Source organism: Oncorhynchus mykiss, chromosome 30, assembly GCF_057628025.1.
Source record: "Oncorhynchus mykiss isolate SJ-2025 chromosome 30, ASM5762802v1, whole genome shotgun sequence".
Lineage (NCBI taxonomy): Eukaryota > Metazoa > Chordata > Actinopteri > Salmoniformes > Salmonidae > Oncorhynchus > Oncorhynchus mykiss.
The window spans coordinates 5,531,511-5,553,552 of NC_143051.1; the positions used below are offsets into that span (position 1 = coordinate 5,531,511).

Here is a 22,042-nt window from a genome sequence, read left to right on the forward strand (position 1 = left end):
TATGATCCTTATCTCTCTACTGTTTTATATCAATTTAATGATGTTTCTCTCTCTCTCTCTCTCTCTCTCTCTCTCTCTCTCTCTCTCTCTCTCTCTCTCTCTCTCAAATGATCTTGTGAAAGAGATGTATTTTAATCAGGTTGTTTGTGCCAAGTCAAGGATCTGCCAAACCTCAGCCCGCATCATCACTGCATCCCTAGTTAGACCATAACCTGGGATGGTCAAATAAACCAACCACGACCACTCTACGACTATAAATTACACCTGGTACTATTTCCACTTGCTTTAAAGTACATTGGTGTCAAAAATAAAGTAGAGCCAAAACAGAATATTAAAACAAATACTAAATGTCCATATATAAACAGATGCAACAAGGCTCCTTCCTACCTGTGCTGTTCTTTGCAGAAACCCTGGTACACTGCAGTGTTTATTGGCCGTGGAGGAGGGGGCTGAGATTCTCGACTAGGCCCGGATGGCCTTGAAGTCCTCAGGTGTTTTGGGTGTGGCAGCCTGTCTGACTCGTGCTAGTCTGAAACCACCCAGCTAGTCTGAAACCACGCTGCTTATGAGAGCTAAAATGAACGGTGGTTTTTGCTTTCTAATAACAAAGTCAAGTTTAACCATTAACCCCAATTTGTGTGCTAAATGAATAATTAGCACTAACTTTGCTCTCACATCAGTGCTGATATTGCCACTGTGGTCATTTGTAACATGGCTATTTATTGTCTACCAAGCGGGCCTCTCACCTGTAAAGACAATACTACACGGCACCACTTCGATACACCTATGACCGGAAGTTACCTTTTTGTAGCAGGTTAGGAGAGCATTTTCGCTAAACCCTAACCCTTTTCCTAACCTTAACCTAATTGTCTTGACCGGCTATGTTATTTAACCTAACCTGCTGCATAAGTTCTCCTAACCTGCTACGAAACAAAAAAGTCACTTCCTGTCGTAGCTCTATCGAAGTGGTGGTTTAAAGGAAACTTTGCACTACACTCCACCAAGGGTCTGACAAGGAGGCTACTGGAAAACTACAAGGACATGGGAAAACACTGGAGACCTTTTTAGAGTTCCCTCACACATTGACCATTAATCCAAATGAGCTACTGCGACTTTACACTCTCGTCAGATCTGATATTGGCACTTTTGACTTGGACCCCGTGACCCCTTATGCAACTGTGTTGTTTTCTGTCTCTTTCCTTGCCTCGAGCTGGGCTCGACCAGGGACCCTCTGAACACATCGACAACGACCACGAAACGCCTTTACCCCGTCACTCCACAAAAAGCAGAGCAAAGGGAAACGGCTGCTTCTGGGTCTTAGAACGGATGTAACCTTCCCAGTGCACTGCTAACTAGGAGAGAGAGAGAGAGAGAGACACAGAGAGAGACACAGAGAGAGACACAGAGAGAGACACAGAGAGAGACACAGAGAGAGACACAGAGAGAGAGAGACAGAGAGAGAGAGAGAGAGAGAGACACAGAGAGAGACACAGAGAGAGACACAGAGAGAGACACAGAGAGAGAGAGAGAGAGAGAGAGAGAGAGAGAGAGAGCGATAGAGACACAGAGAGAGACACAGAGAGAGACACAGAGAGAGACACACAGAGAGACACAGAGAGAGACACACAGAGAGACACACAGAGACAGAGAGAGAGAGATAGAGAGAGAGAGAGAGAGAGAGAGAGAGAGAGAGAGAGAGAGAGAAAGGGAGATGAGAGAGAGAGAGAGAGAGAGAGAGAGAGAGCGAGAGAGACCATTTCACATTGGCTGCACCGACTGAACGCCACTCTACTGGAAAACTATACAGTGGACACAGGAAAAAAAACACAGGATACTCGTAGAGCGCCCTCACACATTAACCATGTGCTTCAGATCAAACACTGGAGTAAAGATACCAACACGCAACAGAATAGCTGTGTTCCCTCTACAGAATAAGCGTTGGTTCAGAGTGCTAGAACCTCGGGCTAAAACACACTGGACTAAACTGAAAACCAGAAGGTTGATTTACTACTTGAGCTAAAAACTACTGTTGAGATCTGAGCATGCCAGAGGAAGGTATGGAGGACAGCAAGGGGGGAGAGGAGAGACCCAAGTGGAACAACAAGGCAGAGTACCTGCTGACCTGCATTGGCTTCGCTGTTGGAGTGGGCAACGTGTGGCGCTTCCCCTACCTCTGCCAGATTTACGGAGGAGGTATAGATGCTATTACACATCTTTTCTGTTCTTTTTCCCACTACAACTTTGTTCACTTCCTCTCAATGTAACAGTTTAACTCCATGCATGTTTTTTTCTATGGTGTATTTGAAGATTATTTTATTATGGTATCAGAGATAACTCCTAACGTCCTCATCTCTTAGATAAAAACCTTCAAGACTCAATCTTGTGATTTCTGTCCATGTTGCATCAATATGTACTGTGCAGACCAACTAGATCATGTTTGAGGATACAGAGGAAATGACAGTGGTTAAACATTATCTACTCGGTTTATATATCTGAATATGTAATGAACAGAAACTGCACGATTGTGGCTTAGAAGTGTTATCTATAATATGCCATCCATACAACACCAGGCTTCTATTCTCATAGGCTCTCCTACAACATCAGGCTTCTATTCTCATAGGCTCTCCTATAACATCAAGCTTCTATTCTTATAGGCTCTCCTATAACATCAGGCTTCTATTCTCATAGGATCTCCTGTAACATCAGGCTTCTATTCTCATAGGCTCTGTGTCCTTCACGATTTGCCCAAATGTGGCTGGGTGACTTCACACTAAATGTCATGTAGCTTGCTCATACTTCAAGTTATCAGTCTGAAACTTTGCACACGCACTGCTGCCCTCCTGTGGACACCATCGGAATTACAACCAGAGTGATGGCTAGAAATGTTTTTTTATTTTTATTTTCTTCTACCATATCTATTGTGTTATATTCTCCTACCTTCAATTCAGATTTCCACAAACGTAAAAGTGTTTCCTTTCAAATGGTACCAAGAATATGCATATCCTTGAGGTCAGGCAGTTAAATTTGGGTATGTCATTTTAGGCGAAATTAGAAAAAAAGGGGGGCTATCCCTAAGAAAAGCAGTTAATAAACTCTTAAGGCTAGGATGCACTATTTTCACGTCCGGATGAAAAGTGTGCCCAAAGTAAACTGCCTGCTACTCAGGCCCAGATGCTAGGATATGCATATAATTGGTAGAGTTGGATAGAAAACACTCGAAAGTTTCTAAAACTGTTAAAAAAATTGGCAGGCAAAACCCAGAGGACAAACCATCCAGGAAAACCAAATGTTTGAGGTCACTCTCTTTTTAATGGCTTTTCTTTGGGGATTGAGATTTCTAAGGCACTTGCTTGCTGTTCATATCACTTCCACTGGATGTCAACAGTCTTTAGAAATTGGTTGATGTTTTTCCTTTGAGAAATGAAGAAGTAGGGCAGTTCAGAACGAGGGTCGAGTGTAGTGTACTGTTGTGGTTCGGGTGCGTGACCCGAAAGCTCGCTCCACTTTGTTTTTATCCGCTATTGAACACAGTTTATTACGTCTTAAATTTTATTGAATATTCACATTTAAAAATACCCAAAGTTGGATTAGAAAAGTTGTTTGAAATGGCTGGGGGGGGGTCAATGTAAATTCTCCTGTAGCTATTTTATTAATTGGGAGAGACGAAGGTCGAGTCATGGGTCCTCTGAAACCCGCCTGGCCACCTACTTCTTATCACACCGCCTGCTGGACCCAGATGTCAGCCACACCAACATGTCAGAGGAAACACAGTTCGACTGATGATCGGGGTCAGCTTGCAGGCGCCCGGCCTTGTCACAAGGAGTCACTAGACCACGATGAGCCAAGGAAAGTCCCACCGGCCAAACCCTGCCCTACCCCGTAGAGCGCTAGGCCAATTGTGTGCCATTCTATGGGGCTCCCGGTCACGGCCGGTTGTGACACAGGCTGGGATCGAACCCCAGGCTGTTGTGGCGCCTCAGCACTGTGGTGCAGTGCTTTTGACTGATGCTCCACCCAGGACCCTAGACGTTTTGATTTATATAACCTATCAGAAAGAGCAAATAGTAAAGTTTCAAAAATACCAACATTTGCCAAACAATTCTCAAAATTGAGCAGATTGGGATATTTTTTCAAAATATCACATATGGAGAATAACTGCAATTTCATCCACAAGTGAGAACTCACAGCAGCATATTGTCTATAAGCACAGAACATAATGAAACAAAACAACTATTCTGTTCTTTTGAAATACATTTTCTTGGTTTCACTGTTTCTTTAAGAACTGACTAAACAAAATAATAATGTGTTATGTTGTTGTTTTTAGTTTTTAACTAATAAAAATGCTATTTTGCTCTTTGAAAGAATAAAAAAAGGTGAAAATCAAATCAAACTTTATTTGTCAAATTTGCCGACTTCAACAGGTGTAGGTAGACCTTACAGTGAAATGCTGAATACAACAGGTGTAGTAGACCTCACAGTGAAATGCTGAATACAACAGGTGTAGTAGACCTTACAGTGAAATGCTGAATACAACAGGTGTAGTAGACCTTACAGTGAAATGCTGAATACAACAGGTGTAGTAGACCTTACAGTGAAATGCTGAATACAACAGGTGTAGTAGACCTTACAGTGAAATGCTGAATACAACAGGTGTAGTAGACCTTACAGTGAAATGCTGAATACAACAGGTGTAGTAGACCTCACAGTGAAATGCTGAATACAACAGGTGTAGTAGACCTCACAGTGAAATGCTGAATACAACAGGTGTAGTAGACCTCACAGTGAAATGCTGAATACAACAGGTGTAGGTAGACCTTACCATGAAATGCTGAATACAACAGGTGTAGTAGACCTTACAGTGAAATGCTGAATACAACAGGTGTAGTAGACCTCACAGTGAAATGCTGAATACAACAGGTGTAGGTAGACCTCACAGTGAAATGCTGAATACAACAGGTGTAGTAGACCTTACCATGAAATGCTGAATACAACAGGTGTAGGTAGACCTTACCATGAAATGCTTACTTACAAGCCTTTAACCAACAATGCAGGTCAAGAAAGAGTTGAGAAAATGTTTACCAAATAAACTAAAGTAAAAAAATATATAAAAAGTAACACAATAAAATAACAATAACGAGGCTATATACAGGGTATTACGGTACAGAGTCAATGTGGAGGCTATATACAGGGTATTACGGTACAGAGTCAATGTGGAGGCTATATACAGGGTATTACGGTACAGAGTCAATGTGGAGGCTATATACAGGGTATTACGGTACAGAGTCAATGTGGAGGCTGTATACAGGGGGTACCGGTACAGAGTCAATGTGGAGGCTATATACAGGGTGTTATGGTACAGAGTCAATGTGGAGGCTATATACAGGGTGTTACGGTACAGAGTCAATGTGGAGACTATATACAGGGTGTTACGGTACAGAGTCAATGTGGAGGCTATATACAGGGTATTACGGTACAGAGTCAATGTGGAGGCTGTATACAAGGGGTACCGGTACAGAGTCAATGTGGAGGCTATATACAGGGGGTACCGGTACAGAGTCAATGTGGAGGCTATATACAGGAGGTACCGGTACAGAGTCAATGTGGAGACTATATACAGGGGGTACCGGTACAGAGTCAATGTGGAGGCTATATACAGGGGGTACCGGTACAGAGTCAATGTGGAGGCTATATACAGGGGGTACCGGTACAGAGTCAATGTGGAGGCTATATACAGGGTATTACGGTACAGAGTCAATGTGGAGGCTATATACAGGAGGTACCGGTACAGAGTCAATGTGGAGGTTATATACAGGAGGTACCGGTACAGAGTCAATGTGGAGGCTATATACAGGATGTACCGGTACAGAGTCAATGTGGAGGCTATATACAGGGGGTACCAGTACAGAGTCAATGTGGAGGCTATATACAGGAGGTCCCGGTACAGAGTCAATGTGGAGGTTATATACAGGAGGTACCGGTACAGAGTCAATGTGGAGGCTATATACAGGATGTACCGGTACAGAGTCAATGTGGAGGCTATATACAGGAGGTACCGGTACAGAGTCAATGTGGAGACTATATACAGGGGGTACCAGTACAGAGTCAATGTGGAGGCTATATACAGGAGGTACCGGTACAGAGTCAATGTGGAGGCTATATACAGGATGTACCGGTACAGAGTCAATGTGGAGGCTATATACAGGGGGTACCAGTACAGAGTCAATGTGGAGGCTATATACAGGAGGTACCGGTACAGAGTCAATGTGGAGGCTATATACAGGGTATTACGGTACAGAGTCAATGTGGAGACTATATACAGGGGGTACCAGTACAGAGTCAATGTGGAGGCTATATACAGGAGGTACCGGTACAGAGTCAATGTGGAGGCTATATACAGGATGTACCGGTACAGAGTCAATGTGGAGGCTATATACAGGGGGTACCGGTACAGAGTCAATGTGGAGACTATATACAGGGGTACTGGTACAGAGTCAATGTGGAGGCTATATACAGGAGGTACCGGTACAGAGTCAATGTGGAGGCTATATACAGGGGGTACCAGTACAGAGTCAATGTGGAGGCTATATACAGGGGGTACCAGTACAGAGTCAATGTGGAGGCTATATACAGGAGGTACCGGTACAGGGTCAATGTGGAGGCTATATACAGGGGGTACCGGTACAGAGTCAATGTGGAGGCTATATACAGGGGGTACCAGTACAGAGTCAATGTGGAGGCTATATACAGGGGGTACCGGTACAGAGTCAATGTGGAGGCTATATACAGGGGGTACCAGTACAGAGTCAATGTGGAGGCTATATACAGGGGGTACCAGTACAGAGTCAATGTGGAGGCTATATACAGGGGGTACCAGTACAGAGTTAATGTGGAGGCTATATACAGGGGGTACCGGTACAGAGTCAATGTGGAGGCTATATACAGGGGGTACCAGTACAGAGTCAATGTGGAGGCTATATACAGGGGGTACCAGTACAGAGTCAATGTGGAGGCTATATACAGGGGGTACCAGTACAGAGTCAATGTGGAGGCTATATACAGGGGGTACCAGTACAGAGTCAATGTGGAGGCTATATACAGGGGGTACCGGTACAGAGTCAATGTGGAGGCTATATACAGGGGGTACCGGTACAGAGTCAATGTGGAGGCTATATACAGGAGGTACCGGTACAGAGTCAATGTGGAGGCTATATACAGGGGGTACCGGTACAGAGTCAATGTGGAGGCTATATACAGGGGGTACCAGTACAGAGTCAATGTGGAGGCTATATACAGGGGGTACCGGTACAGAGTCAATGTGGAGGCTATATACAGGAGGTACCGGTACAGAGTCAATGTGGAGGCTATATACAGGAGGTACCGGTACAGAGTCAATGTGGAGGCTATATACAGGAGGTACCGGTACAGAGTCAATGTGGAGGCTATATACAGGAGGTACCAGTACAGAGTCAATGTGGAGGCTATATACAGGGGGTACCGGTACAGAGTCAATGTGGAGGCTATATACAGGAGGTACCGGTACAGAGTCAATGTGGAGGCTATATACAGGGGGTACCAGTACAGAGTCAATGTGGAGGCTATATACAGGAGGTACCAGTACAGAGTCAATGTGGAGGCTATATACAGGAGGTACCGGTACAGAGTCACTGTGGAGGCTATATACAGGGGGTACCAGTACAGAGTCAATGTGGAGGCTATATACAGGAGGTACCGGTACAGAGTCAATGTGGAGACTATATACAGGAGGTACCAGTACAGAGTCAATGTGGAGGCTATATACAGGGGGTACCAGTACAGAGTCAATGTGGAGGCTATATACAGGGGGTACCAGTACAGAGTCAATGTGGAGAATATATACAGGAGGTACCGGTACAGAGTCAATGTGGCGATTATATACAGGGGGTACCGGTACAGAGTCAATGTGGAGATTATATACAGGAGGTACCGGTACAGAGTCAATGTGGAGGCTATATACAGGGTGTTACGGTACAGAGTCAATGTGGAGGCTATATACAGGGGGTACCGGTACAGAGTCAATGTGGAGACTATATACAGGAGGTACCGGTACAGAGTCAATGTGGAGACTATATACAGGGGGTACCGGTACAGAGTCAATGTGGAGACTATATACAGGGGGTACCGGTACAGAGTCAATGTGGAGGCTATATACAGGAGGTACCGGTACCGAGTCAATGTGGAGACTATATACAGGAGGTACCGGTACCGAGTCAATGTGGAGACTATATACAGGGGGTACCGGTACAGAGTCAATGTGGAGGCTATATACAGGAGGTACCGGTACCGAGTCAATGTGGAGACTATATACAGGGTATTACGGTACAGAGTCAATGTGGAGGCTATATACAGGGTATTACGGTACAGAGTCAATGTGGAGGCTATATACAGGAGGTACCGGTACAGAGTCAATGTGGAGACTATATACAGGGGGTACCGGTACAGAGTCAATGTGGAGGCTATATACAGGAGGTACTGGTACAGAGTCAATGTGGAGACTATATACAGGGGGTACCGGTACAGAGTCAATGTGGAGGCTATATACAGGGTGTTACGGTACAGAGTCAATGTGGAGGCTATATACAGGAGGTACCGGTACAGAGTCAATGTGGAGACTATATACAGGGGGTACCGGTACAGAGTCAATGTGGAGGCTATATACAGGAGGTACCGGTACAGAGTCAATGTGGAGACTATATACAGGGTGTTACGGTACAGAGTCAATGTGGAGGCTATGTACAGGAGGTACCGGTACAGAGTCAATGTGGAGACTATATACAGGGGGTACCGGTACAGAGTCAATGTGGAGGCTATATACAGGGTGTTACGGTACAGAGTCAATGTGGAGGCTATATACAGGAGGTACCGGTACAGAGTCAATGTGGAGACTATATACAGGGTATTACGGTACAGAGTCAATGTGGAGGCTATATACAGGAGGTACCGGTACAGAGTCAATGTGGAGACTATATACAGGGTATTACGGTACAGAGTCAATGTGGAGGCTATATACAGGGTGTTACGGTACAGAGTCAATGTGGAGGCTATATACAGGAGGTACCAGTACAGAGTCAATGTGGAGGCTATATACAGGAGGTACCGGTACAGAGTCAATGTGGAGGCTATATACAGGGGGTACCAGTACAGAGTCAATGTGGAGGCTATATACAGGAGGTACCGGTACAGAGTCAATGTGGAGACTATATACAGGAGGTACCAGTACAGAGTCAATGTGGAGGCTATATACAGGGGGTACCAGTACAGAGTCAATGTGGAGGCTATATACAGGGGGTACCAGTACAGAGTCAATGTGGAGGCTATATACAGGAGGTACCGGTACAGAGTCAATGTGGAGATTATATACAGGGGGTACCGGTACAGAGTCAATGTGGAGATTATATACAGAAGGTACCGGTACAGAGTCAATGTGGAGGCTATATACAGGGTGTTACGGTACAGAGTCAATGTGGAGGCTATATACAGGGGGTACCGGTACAGAGTCAATGTGGAGACTATATACAGGAGGTACCGGTAGAGAGTCAATGTGGAGACTATATACAGGGGGTACCGGTACAGAGTCAATGTGGAGACTATATACAGGGGGTACCGGTACAGAGTCAATGTGGAGGCTATATACAGGAGGTACCGGTACCGAGTCAATGTGGAGACTATATACAGGAGGTACCGGTACCGAGTCAATGTGGAGACTATATACAGGGGGTACCGGTACAGAGTCAATGTGGAGGCTATATACAGGAGGTACCGGTACCGAGTCAATGTGGAGACTATATACAGGGTATTACGGTACAGAGTCAATGTGGAGGCTATATACAGGAGGTACCGGTACAGAGTCAATGTGGAGACTATATACAGGGGGTACCGGTACAGAGTCAATGTGGAGGCTATATACAGGAGGTACTGGTACAGAGTCAATGTGGAGACTATATACAGGGGGTACCGGTACAGAGTCAATGTGGAGGCTATATACAGGGTGTTACGGTACAGAGTCAATGTGGAGGCTATATACAGGAGGTACCGGTACAGAGTCAATGTGGAGACTATATACAGGGGGTACCGGTACAGAGTCAATGTGGAGGCTATATACAGGAGGTACCGGTACAGAGTCAATGTGGAGACTATATACAGGGTGTTACGGTACAGAGTCAATGTGGAGGCTATGTACAGGAGGTACCGGTACAGAGTCAATGTGAAGACTATATACAGGGGGTACCGGTACAGAGTCAATGTGGAGGCTATATACAGGGTGTTACGGTACAGAGTCAATGTGGAGGCTATATACAGGAGGTACCGGTACAGAGTCAATGTGGAGACTATATACAGGGTATTACGGTACAGAGTCAATGTGGAGGCTATATACAGGAGGTACCGGTACAGAGTCAATGTGGAGATTATATACAGGGTATTACGGTACAGAGTCAATGTGGAGGCTATATACAGGGTGTTACGGTACAGAGTCAATGTGGAGGCTATATACAGGGGGTACCAGTACAGAGTCAATGTGGAGACTATATACAGGGGGTACCGGTACAGAGTCAATGTGGAGACTATATACAGGGGGTACCGGTACAGAGTCAATGTGGAGGCTATATACAGGAGGTACCGGTACCGAGTCAATGTGGAGACTATATACAGGAGGTACCGGTACCGAGTCAATGTGGAGACTATATACAGGGGGTACCGGTACAGAGTCAATGTGGAGGCTATATACAGGAGGTACCGGTACCGAGTCAATGTGGAGACTATATACAGGGTATTACGGTACAGAGTCAATGTGGAGGCTATATACAGGGTATTACGGTACAGAGTCAATGTGGAGGCTATATACAGGAGGTACCGGTACAGAGTCAATGTGGAGACTATATACAGGGGGTACCGGTACAGAGTCAATGTGGAGGCTATATACAGGAGGTACTGGTACAGAGTCAATGTGGAGACTATATACAGGGGGTACCGGTACAGAGTCAATGTGGAGGCTATATACAGGGTGTTACGGTACAGAGTCAATGTGGAGGCTATATACAGGAGGTACCGGTACAGAGTCAATGTGGAGACTATATACAGGGGGTACCGGTACAGAGTCAATGTGGAGGCTATATACAGGAGGTACCGGTACAGAGTCAATGTGGAGACTATATACAGGGTGTTACGGTACAGAGTCAATGTGGAGGCTATGTACAGGAGGTACCGGTACAGAGTCAATGTGGAGACTATATACAGGGGGTACCGGTACAGAGTCAATGTGGAGGCTATATACAGGGTGTTACGGTACAGAGTCAATGTGGAGGCTATATACAGGAGGTACCGGTACAGAGTCAATGTGGAGACTATATACAGGGTATTACGGTACAGAGTCAATGTGGAGGCTATATACAGGAGGTACCGGTACAGAGTCAATGTGGAGACTATATACAGGGTATTACGGTACAGAGTCAATGTGGAGGCTATATACAGGGTGTTACGGTACAGAGTCAATGTGGAGGCTATATACAGGAGGTACCAGTACAGAGTCAATGTGGAGGCTATATACAGGAGGTACCGGTACAGAGTCAATGTGGAGGCTATGTACAGGGGTACCAGTACAGAGTCAATGTGGAGGCTATATACAGGAGGTACCGGTATAGAGTCAATGTGGAGACTATATACAGGAGGTACCAGTACAGAGTCAATGTGGAGGCTATATACAGGGGGTACCAGTACAGAGTCAATGTGGAGGCTATATACAGGGGGTACCAGAACAGAGTCAATGTGGAGGCTATATACAGGAGGTACCGGTACAGAGTCAATGTGGAGATTATATACAGGGGTTACCGGTACAGAGTCAATGTGGAGATTATATACAGGAGGTACCGGTACAGAGTCAATGTGGAGGCTATATACAGGGTGTTACGGTACAGAGTCAATGTGGAGGCTATATACAGGGGGTACCGGTACAGAGTCAATGTGGAGACTATATACAGGAGGTACCGGTACAGAGTCAATGTGGAGACTATATACAGGGGGTACCGGTACAGAGTCAATGTGGAGACTATATACAGGGGGTACCGGTACAGAGTCAATGTGGAGGCTATATACAGGAGGTACCGGTACCGAGTCAATGTGGAGACTATATACAGGAGGTACCGGTACCGAGTCAATGTGGAGACTATATACAGGGGGTACCGGTACAGAGTCAATGTGGAGGCTATATACAGGAGGTACCGGTACCGAGTCAACGTGGAGACTATATACAGGGTATTACGGTACAGAGTCAATGTGGAGGCTATATACAGGGTATTACGGTACAGAGTCAATGTGGAGGCTATATACAGGAGGTACCGGTACAGAGTCAATGTGGAGACTATATACAGGGGGTACCGGTACAGAGTCAATGTGGAGGCTATATACAGGAGGTACTGGTACAGAGTCAATGTGGAGACTATATACAGGGGGTACCGGTACAGAGTCAATGTGGAGGCTATATACAGGGTGTTACGGTACAGAGTCAATGTGGAGGCTATATACAGGAGGTACTGGTACAGAGTCAATGTGGAGACTATATACAGGGGGTACCGGTACAGAGTCAATGTGGAGGCTATATACAGGAGGTACCGGTACAGAGTCAATGTGGAGACTATATACAGGGTGTTACGGTACAGAGTCAATGTGGAGGCTATGTACAGGAGGTACCGGTACAGAGTCAATGTGGAGACTATATACAGGGGGTACCGGTACAGAGTCAATGTGGAGGCTATATACAGGGTGTTACGGTACAGAGTCAATGTGGAGGCTATATACAGGAGGTACCGGTACAGAGTCAATGTGGAGACTATATACAGGGTATTACGGTACAGAGTCAATGTGGAGGCTATATACAGGAGGTACCGGTACAGAGTCAATGTGGAGACTATATACAGGGTATTACGGTACAGAGTCAATGTGGAGGCTATATACAGGGTGTTACGGTACAGAGTCAATGTGGAGGCTATATACAGGGGGTACCAGTACAGAGTCAATGTGGAGGCTATATACAGGAGGTACCGGTACCGAGTCAATGTGCAGGGTTACAGATTAGTTTAGCTAATTTGTACATGTAGGTAGGGGTAAAGTGACTATGCATAGATTAATATACTTTTTTAGGAAACATCAGACTGAGGAGGATCTGACTCTAAAATGGCCAATGCGATTAGCATGAGGTTGTAAATAACAATAGCATTTCCCAGGACATAGACATATCTGATGTTGGCAGAAAGCTTAAATTATTGTTAATCTAACTGCACTGTTCAATTAACAGTAACTATTACAGTGAAATAATACCATGCTATTGTTTGAGGAGAGTGCACAATTTTGAACATGAAAAGTTATTAATAAACAAATTAGGCACATTTAGGTGGTCTTGATACAACATTTTGAACAGAAAAGCAATGGTTCATTTGATCAGTCTAAAACTTTGCACATACACTGATGCCATCAAGTGGCCAAAAAACGGAATTGCACCTGGGCTGGAATAATACATTATGGCCGTTCTCTCGCATTTCAAAGATGACGGTACAAAAAAAATACAAACGAACGGTTGCTTTTTTCTTTGTATTATCTTTCACCAGATCTATTGTGTTATATTCTACAATATTCCTTTCACATTTCCATTAAATTCAAAGTGTTTCTTTCAAATGGTACAAAGAATATGCATGTCCTTGCTTCAGGGCCTGAGTTACAGGCAGTTACATTTGGGAAAATTGACAAAAAAGGGGCTAATCCTTATTAACTTATTCGAACCTGTCCCGAATGCATTACAATGTAAAACTATATGGAGACCAATATATCACATAAGAATGAAATGTGTACATATAAGGAGAATGTGTAGGGTGTTCATGAGTAAAGTAAGAAACTAGCCTATAAGGTTCCAGGGTTTAAGTTTAGGGTTAATGGATAATTAGATTGTTGACAGTTAGTTGAACATCTATTGAACGTCTCCTTCCCCAGGTGCGTTTCTGATCCCCTACCTGATCGCCCTGGTGTTTCAGGGTCTGCCTCTGCTCTACTTGGAGCTGGCTATAGGACAGAGGCTTCGCATGGGCAGCATCGGAGTCTGGAACTCCATATCCCCCTACCTGGGAGGAGTAGGTAGGTGATGAAACCCTGATGAAGACAGTTTAGCTGTTGAAACGTTGGTTTAATCAATTATTTCATTGGAGTCAATAAATTAAAAGTGCAGATTTGTTTTTCTTCTCAGGAGTAGGTGGGTGGCCAAAACTAACACCCAGACAGGAAACATCCTCTACTAGCTGCTGTTTGGTGTTTCTGATCTACTATCCCATGTCCATCAGGTGTAGCCTCAATGGTGGTGTCCTTCTGTGTGAGTCTGTTCTACAACACTATCGTGGCCTGGGTCCTCTGGTACCTCTTCAACTCCTTCCAGGAACCCCTGCCCTGGAGCCAATGTCCCCTCAACCACAACAACACAGGTATGAAGCGCTTTGAGTATAACAGTTGATAGAAAATTGCTATATACTGTAAATCTAATTAATTATTATTATTGTTAGTTCATTCTAGCTATTTGTTCATTTGTCAGGAACCATGCACAGTTTGTAGGTTGGGCCATAGTTGAAGAATGAACAGCAATTGTACATTATGTAATTTGACCAAGGTCAATTATAATTTGAACCAGGGTACGTGGAGGAGTGTTTAGAAAGCACGCCGGTCAACTACTTCTGGTACCGTCAGACCCTGAACATCACTCCTAACATGGAGACCAGTGGCTCTCTACAGTGGTGGATGGTGGTCAGCTTAGCTACCGCCTGGTCTATCGTTTACATCTGTTTTATCAGGGGGATCGAGACCATCGGCAAGGTGAGATGCAGACAGTGTGTTGCATTTTAAAGCTCGGAACAATTACAGCCAAGATGATTTCATGCAATTTTAGAACAAAGTTTGCTCAATCTGAAACCTCTAGTTTTAGAATGTCTCATATCGGCTGCTGGAGTTACCAAGATTTAAGTCTTAAGCTATAGACTTGAGACGAGATTGATCTGTTTAGCCAGAGAACAGTGTGCTGATGTCCTGTGTTTAGCCAAGCGGACAGCTAGCTAGCTATTTTACTACAGTTAGGTAGCCCTAGCTTGCTGATATTTCTCTGACAAATCAAACAAAAGTGTTCCCCATTTCTGATGCATGTATTTCATGATACTAGTTTGCTTCAACCAAGTGGCAACTTTGTTTCAAAAGGTACATCACTTGATTGTAAAGAGGCACCCAAACCATGGAAAAGGTCTCAACCCTAAGTCACGTCTTTTAGATCTGAATGCCCTGTCAGCTGTTCTACAACACATTATTCTAAAAGTAGCCAACATCTGTCAACTTTAGAATGTTGATCTTTGTTTTAGTTGGTTGTGGCAGTATGCAAGCGGCTTAAAATATATATATATACCTTTTCATCACCTGTCTTATCACAGGCTGTGTATATCACAGCAACGTTCCCCTACCTGGTACTAACCATCTTTCTGGTGAGAGCCCTGACCCTACCTGGAGCATATGAAGGTCTGATCTACCTGTTCACACCTGACGTAAGTCCTGTGTCTGTCTGTCTGTCTGTCTGTCTGTCTGTAGGTCTGTCTGTCTGTAGGTCTGTCTGTCTGTCTGTCTGTCTGCCTGATCACTTGGACACTCGAGTCTCAAACGCTAGTTGCTCCACCGCGTCCTTTTTAATTTGCATAGGAGGTCTTAGTCACGCGATTGGAGTGTATTTTTTTAGTTTGATCATGTACAAAAAAAACGTGTCCATTAGCTTGCTAAGCCTGAGCCTGCCACTATATATGAAACAAAAGAGAAGCTTACCAGCTAGTGGAACACTAAATGACGATGTTCCTTCTATTAGCTAGCTAGCTACTGTAGTAACATTATTTTATTATTTTATCACATGAACATTAATGAAGCAGCAAACGGCCTGCTCTGCCCCGAGTCAGTACAATACAGAGTCTACTCTGCTGTGCCCTTAGCTGCCCCGAGTCAGTACAATACAGAGTCTACTCTGCTGTGCCCTTAGCTGCCCCGAGTCAGTACAATACAGTCTACTCTGCTGTGCCCTTAGCTGCCCCGAGTCAGTACAATACAGAGTCTACTCTGCTGTGCCCTTAGCTGACCCAACGTCAGTACAATACAGAGTCTACTCTGCCTCAACGTTACAATGTAGCGATTGTGTGCTCGGCAAACATGCAACAAGTACGGAATGACTGCTTCATCATCAAGCTGTCATACTATCGTAGATAAGTGACAAGCCACATGCTGTTCATCAGTGCCAAACATCCTTAGCTAACTTTACATCGTTTTGTGTGTTAGTGAAGTTAGCTAGCTAGCAGGCAGGCTACAGCCACTGAGCTTACAAGGCTACAATAAGCTAAATCAGCTGATGAAATCAACGAAACACTTGCAAAAATTTTGTGCAGGAGTAGAGATGTCATTTTGCTTTTACAAAATGTTTCACTTTCTATCTCTCTGTGTCTGCCCGAGGGCCTATGTTTCATATCTAGTCATGCTACAGGACATGTCAAGGAGACATTTCGGAATATTGACAAATAGCAGTTGGGACGTTGAGTGCGCAGCGTCTCAATTCACATTTTGCCCAAAAACACTTGCAGACTTGAGCGATTACTATCAAACATATAGGCAAGAGGCCACTCTAATTTTATTTATTTTGTCATATGCTTTTGTACACAACAGGTGTAGACTAACATTAAAATGCTTACTTACAGGCTCCTCCCAACAATGTAGAGATAAATCATAGAAAGACTACAACACAAGGAATAAATACTGTTGATTAACAATTACTTGGCTATAAACACGAGGCGCCAGTACTGAGTCGATATGTACGAGTTAATTACACTATACACTACGACTACAGTCGTGGCCAAAAGTTCTGAGAATTACAAATATTAATTTTCACAAAGTCTGCTGCCTCAGTTTGTATGATGGAAATTTGCATAAAATCCAGAATGTTATGAAGAGTCCCTCTTTGCCCTGCAAATGAACTGAATCCCCCCAAAAAAACATTTCCACTGCATTTCAGCCCTGCCACAAAAGGACCAGCTGACATAATGCCAGTGATTCTCTCGTTAACACAGGTGTAAGTGTTGACGAGGACAAGGCTGGAGATAACTCTGTCATGCTGATTGAGTTCGAATAACAGACTGGAAGCTTCGAAAGGAGGGTGGTGCTTGGAATAATTGTTCTTCCTCTGTCAACAGTGGTTACCTACAAGGAAACACGGGCCGTCATCATTGCTTTGCACAAAAAGGGCATCACAGGCAAGGATATTGCTGCCAGTAAGACTGCACATAAATCAACCATTTATCGGATCATCAAGAACTTCAAGGAGAGCGGTTCAATTGTTGTGAAAAAGGCTTCAGGGTGCCCAAGAAAGTCCAGCAAGCGCCATGACCGTCTCCTAAAGTTGATTCAGCTGCGGGATCGGAGCACCACCAGTATAGAGCTTGCTCAGGAATGGCATCAGACAAGTGTGAGTGCATCTGCATGCACAGTGAGGCAAAGACTTTTGGAGGATGGCCTGGTGTCAAGAAGGGCACCAAAGAAGCCACTTCTCTCAAGGAAAAACATCAGGGACAGACTGATATTCTGCAAAAGGTACAAGGATTGGACTGCTGAGGACTGGGGTAAAGTCATTTTCTCTGATGAATCCCCTTTCCAATTGTTTGGGTCATCCGGAAAAAAAGCTTGTCCGGAGAAGACAAGGTGAGCGCTGCCATCAGTCCTGTGTCATGCCTACAGTAAAGCATCCTGGGCTCACTCACAATTTTGCCTAAGAACATAGCCATGAATAAAGAATGGTACCAACACATCTTCAGAGAGCAACTTCTCCCAACCATCCAGGAACAGTTTGGTGACGAACAATAGCTTTTCCAGCACGATGGAGCACCTTGCAATAAGGCAAAAGTGATAACTAAGTGGCTCGGGGGACAAACATTGATATTTTGGGTCCATGGCCAGGAAACTCCCCAGACCTTAACCCCATTGAGAATTTGTCGTCAATCCTGAAGAGGCTGGTGGACAAACAAAAACCCCACAAATTCTGACAATCTCCAAGCATTGATTATGCTAGAATGGGCCGACATCAGTCAGGATGTGGCCCAGAAGTTAATTGACAGCATGCCAGGGTGGAATGCAGAGGTCTTGAAAAATAATGGTCAACACTGCAAATATTGACTCTTTGCATCAACTTCATGTAATTGTCAATAAAAGCCTTTTGACACTTATGAAATGCTTTGTAATTATACTTCAGTATTCCATAGTAACATCTGACAAAAAATATCTAAAGACATTGAAGCAGCAAACTTTGTGGAAATTAATATTTGTGTCATTCTCAAAACTTTTGGCCACAACTGGACACTGAACAGATACAGTATATAAAGGCAATGGAACAGTTAATTTAAGGAAATCAGTCAATTGAAATAAATTCATTAGGTCCTAATCTATGGATTTCACATGACTGAGAATACAGATATGCATCTGTTGGTTACAGATACCTTTTTTAAAAAAAGGTAGGGGCGTGGATCTGAAAACCAGTCTCTGTGTCTGTTGTGACCACCATTTACCTCATGCAGCACGAGGCCTTAGTTTAGAGTTGATCAGGCTGTTGATTGTGGCCTGTGGAATGTTGTCCCACTTCTCTTCAATGGCTGTGCGTAGTTGCTCTATATTGGCGGGAACTGGAACACGCTGATATACACATCAATCCGGGGCATCCCAAACATGCTCAATGGGTGACATGTCTGGTGAGTATGTGGGCGATTGAAGAACTGGGACATTTTCAGCTTCCAGGAATTGTAAAGCTGAAAATTGTGTGCAGATCCTTGCGACATGGGGCAGTGCATTATCATGCTGAAACATGAGGTGATGACGGTGGATGAATGGCACAACAATGGGCCTCAGGATCTCATCATAGTATCTCTGTGCGTTCAAGTTCCCTTTGATAAAATGCAAATGTGTTTCACTTCTGCCTGCCTGCCAGCCCATACCATAACCCAACCCCCACCATGGGGTGCTCTGTGTCCACAACATTGACATTAGCAAACCGTTTGCCCACACTGCCATCAGCCCGGTACAGTTTAGCACACTTCTCCAGCATACCAGTGGCCATGGAAGGTGAACATTTGACTGAAGTCGATTACGACTGCAGTAAGGTCAAGACCCTGGTCAGTACTTTGTTGACACACCTTTGGCAGCGATTACAGCATCGATTCTTCTTGACACGACAAGCTTGGCACACCAAATATTTGGGGACTTTCTCCCATTATTCTCTGCAGATCCTCTCAAGCTTTGTCCGGTTGGATGGGGAGCATCGCTGCACAGCTATAGTACCAGTCAACAGTTTGGACAAACCTACTCATTCAAGGGTTTTTGTAGAATAATAGTGAAGACATCAAAAGTATTAAACAAACTTGTTGGCTGCTTTTCATTCACTCTGAGGTCCAACTCATCCCAAATCATCTCCATTGGGTTCAGGTCGGGTTATTGTGGAGGCCAGGTCATCTGATGCAGCACTCATTCACTCTCCTTCTTGGTCAAATATCCTTTACACAGCCTGGAGGTATGTTGGTTCATTGTCCTGTTGAAAAACAAATGATAGTCCCACTCAGCGCAAACCAGATGGGATGGCGTATCGCTGCAGAATGCTGTGGTAGCCATGCTGGTTAAGTGTGCCTTTAACTCTAAATAAATCACAGACAGTGTCACCAGCAAAGCACCCCCACACCATCACACCTCCTCCTCCATGTTTCAAGGTGGGAACCACACATGCAGATATCATCCGTTCACCTACTCTGCATCTCACAAAGACATCACACCTCCTCCTCCATGTTTCACGGTGGGAACCACACATGCAGATATCATCCGTTCACCTACTCTGCATCTCACAAAGACATCACACCTCCTCCTCCATGTTTCAATGTGGGAACCACACATGCAGATATCATCCGTTCACCTACTCTGTGTCTCACAAAGACACGGCGGTTGGATGTAAAAATCTAACATTTTGACTCATCAGACCAAAGGACGGATTTCCACCAGTCTAATGTCCATTGCTCATGTTTCTTGGCCCAAGCAAGTCTCTTCTTATTATTGGTGTCCTTTAGTAGTGGTTTCTTCGCAGCGATTCAACCATGAAGGCCTGATTCACACAGTCTCCTCTGACCAGTTGATGTTGAGATGTGTCTGTTACTTGAACTCTGTGAAGCATTTATTTGGGCTGCAATTTCTGAGGCTGGTAACTCTAATGAACTTCTCCTCTGCAGCAGAGGTAACTCTGGGTCTTCCTTTCCTGTGGCGGTCCTCATGAGAGCCAGTTTCATCATAGTGCTTCATTGTTTTTGCAATTGCCCTTGAAGAAACTTTAAAAGTACTTGAAATTTTCAGGATTGACTGACCTTCATGTCTTAAAGTAATGATGGACTGTCGTTTCTCTTTGCTTATTTGAGCTGTTCTTGCCATACTATTGACTTGGTCTTTTACCAAAAAGGGCTATTTTCTGTGTACCAACCCTAACTTGTCACAACGCAACTGATTGGCTCAAACATATTAAGGAAAGAAATTCCACAAATTAACTTTTAAGAAGGCACACCTCTTTCCCTTGATCCTGACTAGTCTCCGAGTCCCCACAGCATGATGCTGCCACCACCACCATTGTAGATTGATGAGATTATTTATTTTTAAATCCATTTTAGAATAATGCTGGTAACAAAATGTGGAAAAAAGTTAAGGAGTCTGAATGCACTGTATATTATCCAAGCATTTCGCTACACCTGCACTAACATCTGCTAAACATGTGACCAATAAAATCTGATTTGATGTCCTTGTTCAGCCGCAACTCTGAAAAACATAGGATATTACAGTTCTTCAGGTCCTGTTGATAGAATAGTCTCCATCCAGTTTATTCTCCAGTGATTAGTACGTTCACCAATAGAATGGATGGTAGAGGCGGTTTATTTCCTCGCCAACGTAGTTTTATCAAGGGTTCCAGATCATCTTCCGCCGTCTCTTCCTCTTCGAGTCCCAAGGTTTAAGGCCTGGTCCGGAATGAGCAGGACATCCACAGCTGTCAACTCGTAGAACTCTTCATCCAATTCAAGTTTTTGTATTCCTCTTCTGATGTCCAAAAGCTATTTCTGGTCAGGAAATGCTGGAGGAAATATTATGTACAAAAACAAGTTAAGATCAGTGTAAAAAAAAGGGTGATAAAGGGGCTTCCGTTTGTGTGTGAGAGAGACCGAGAGAAAAAGAGACCGAGAGAAAAAGAGACCTGTGTGTGAGAGAGACAGAGAGAAAAAGAGACCGAGAGAGAGACAGAGGGAGAGTAACGTGACAACCTACAATATGTGTTTCTGTCTGTGTGTCTCATCAGTGGGAGATCCTGAAGAACCCCCAGGTATGGCTGGATGCTGCCACTCAGATCTTCTTCTCTCTGTCAGTGGCCTTTGGTGGACTCATCTCATTCTCCAGTTACAACAGCCAGAAGTGAGCTCGGTGGTCAATCATTATTAGTAACATCAACCTCTATGGGTCCAGCATGTCAGTCGTCCTCCAAGGCTTTTAATTTGCCACATCGTTCACCTCCCTTGACAAGCCTCCCTCGCTGTTTCACAATTGACCAATAATTTGCATTCACTTCACTCTGTTTTTTTTTGTTGTCTGTGTGTTTGGTCAGGAATAACTGTGAAAGGGATGCTGTTTTAGTGGGGGTTATAAACAGTGCTACATCTATCTATGCCTCCATCCCCATCTTTGCCATCCTGGGATTCAAGGCCCACACCAACTATGTCACCTGTCTGAATGGGTAGGTGTGATAAAATGGACGTTTATTTGGCAACATTTGCTAAATCATGAAACTAGTTTGCAGTCAAGTTGTTAAACCTTTATATTCTACCTTGTGTGTTTGATATCCTCTGGAAAAACAGATGCAAACTCAACTAAAACAAATGACCAATATGTTTCTCTTGTAACTTAC

The 22,042-nt window shown here is 44.3% G+C and overlaps 1 protein-coding gene across 1 annotated transcript in view; it reads left to right on the forward strand.

Annotated features, from left to right (window-relative positions):
* Positions 1–1,672: 1,672 nt before the first annotated feature.
* Positions 1,673–22,042, forward strand: part of LOC110489437 (sodium-dependent neutral amino acid transporter B(0)AT3) — a 32,455-nt gene continuing 12,085 nt past the window's right edge. The window contains exons 1-7 of the mRNA XM_036971729.2: positions 1,673–2,193; positions 14,014–14,154; positions 14,358–14,495; positions 14,699–14,880; positions 15,483–15,593; positions 21,440–21,552; positions 21,743–21,871. Coding sequence (XP_036827624.2) covers positions 2,043–2,193; positions 14,014–14,154; positions 14,358–14,495; positions 14,699–14,880; positions 15,483–15,593; positions 21,440–21,552; positions 21,743–21,871 — 965 coding nt within the window. The 5' untranslated portion in view covers positions 1,673–2,042. The remainder of the gene's footprint in view (positions 2,194–14,013; positions 14,155–14,357; positions 14,496–14,698; positions 14,881–15,482; positions 15,594–21,439; positions 21,553–21,742; positions 21,872–22,042) is intronic.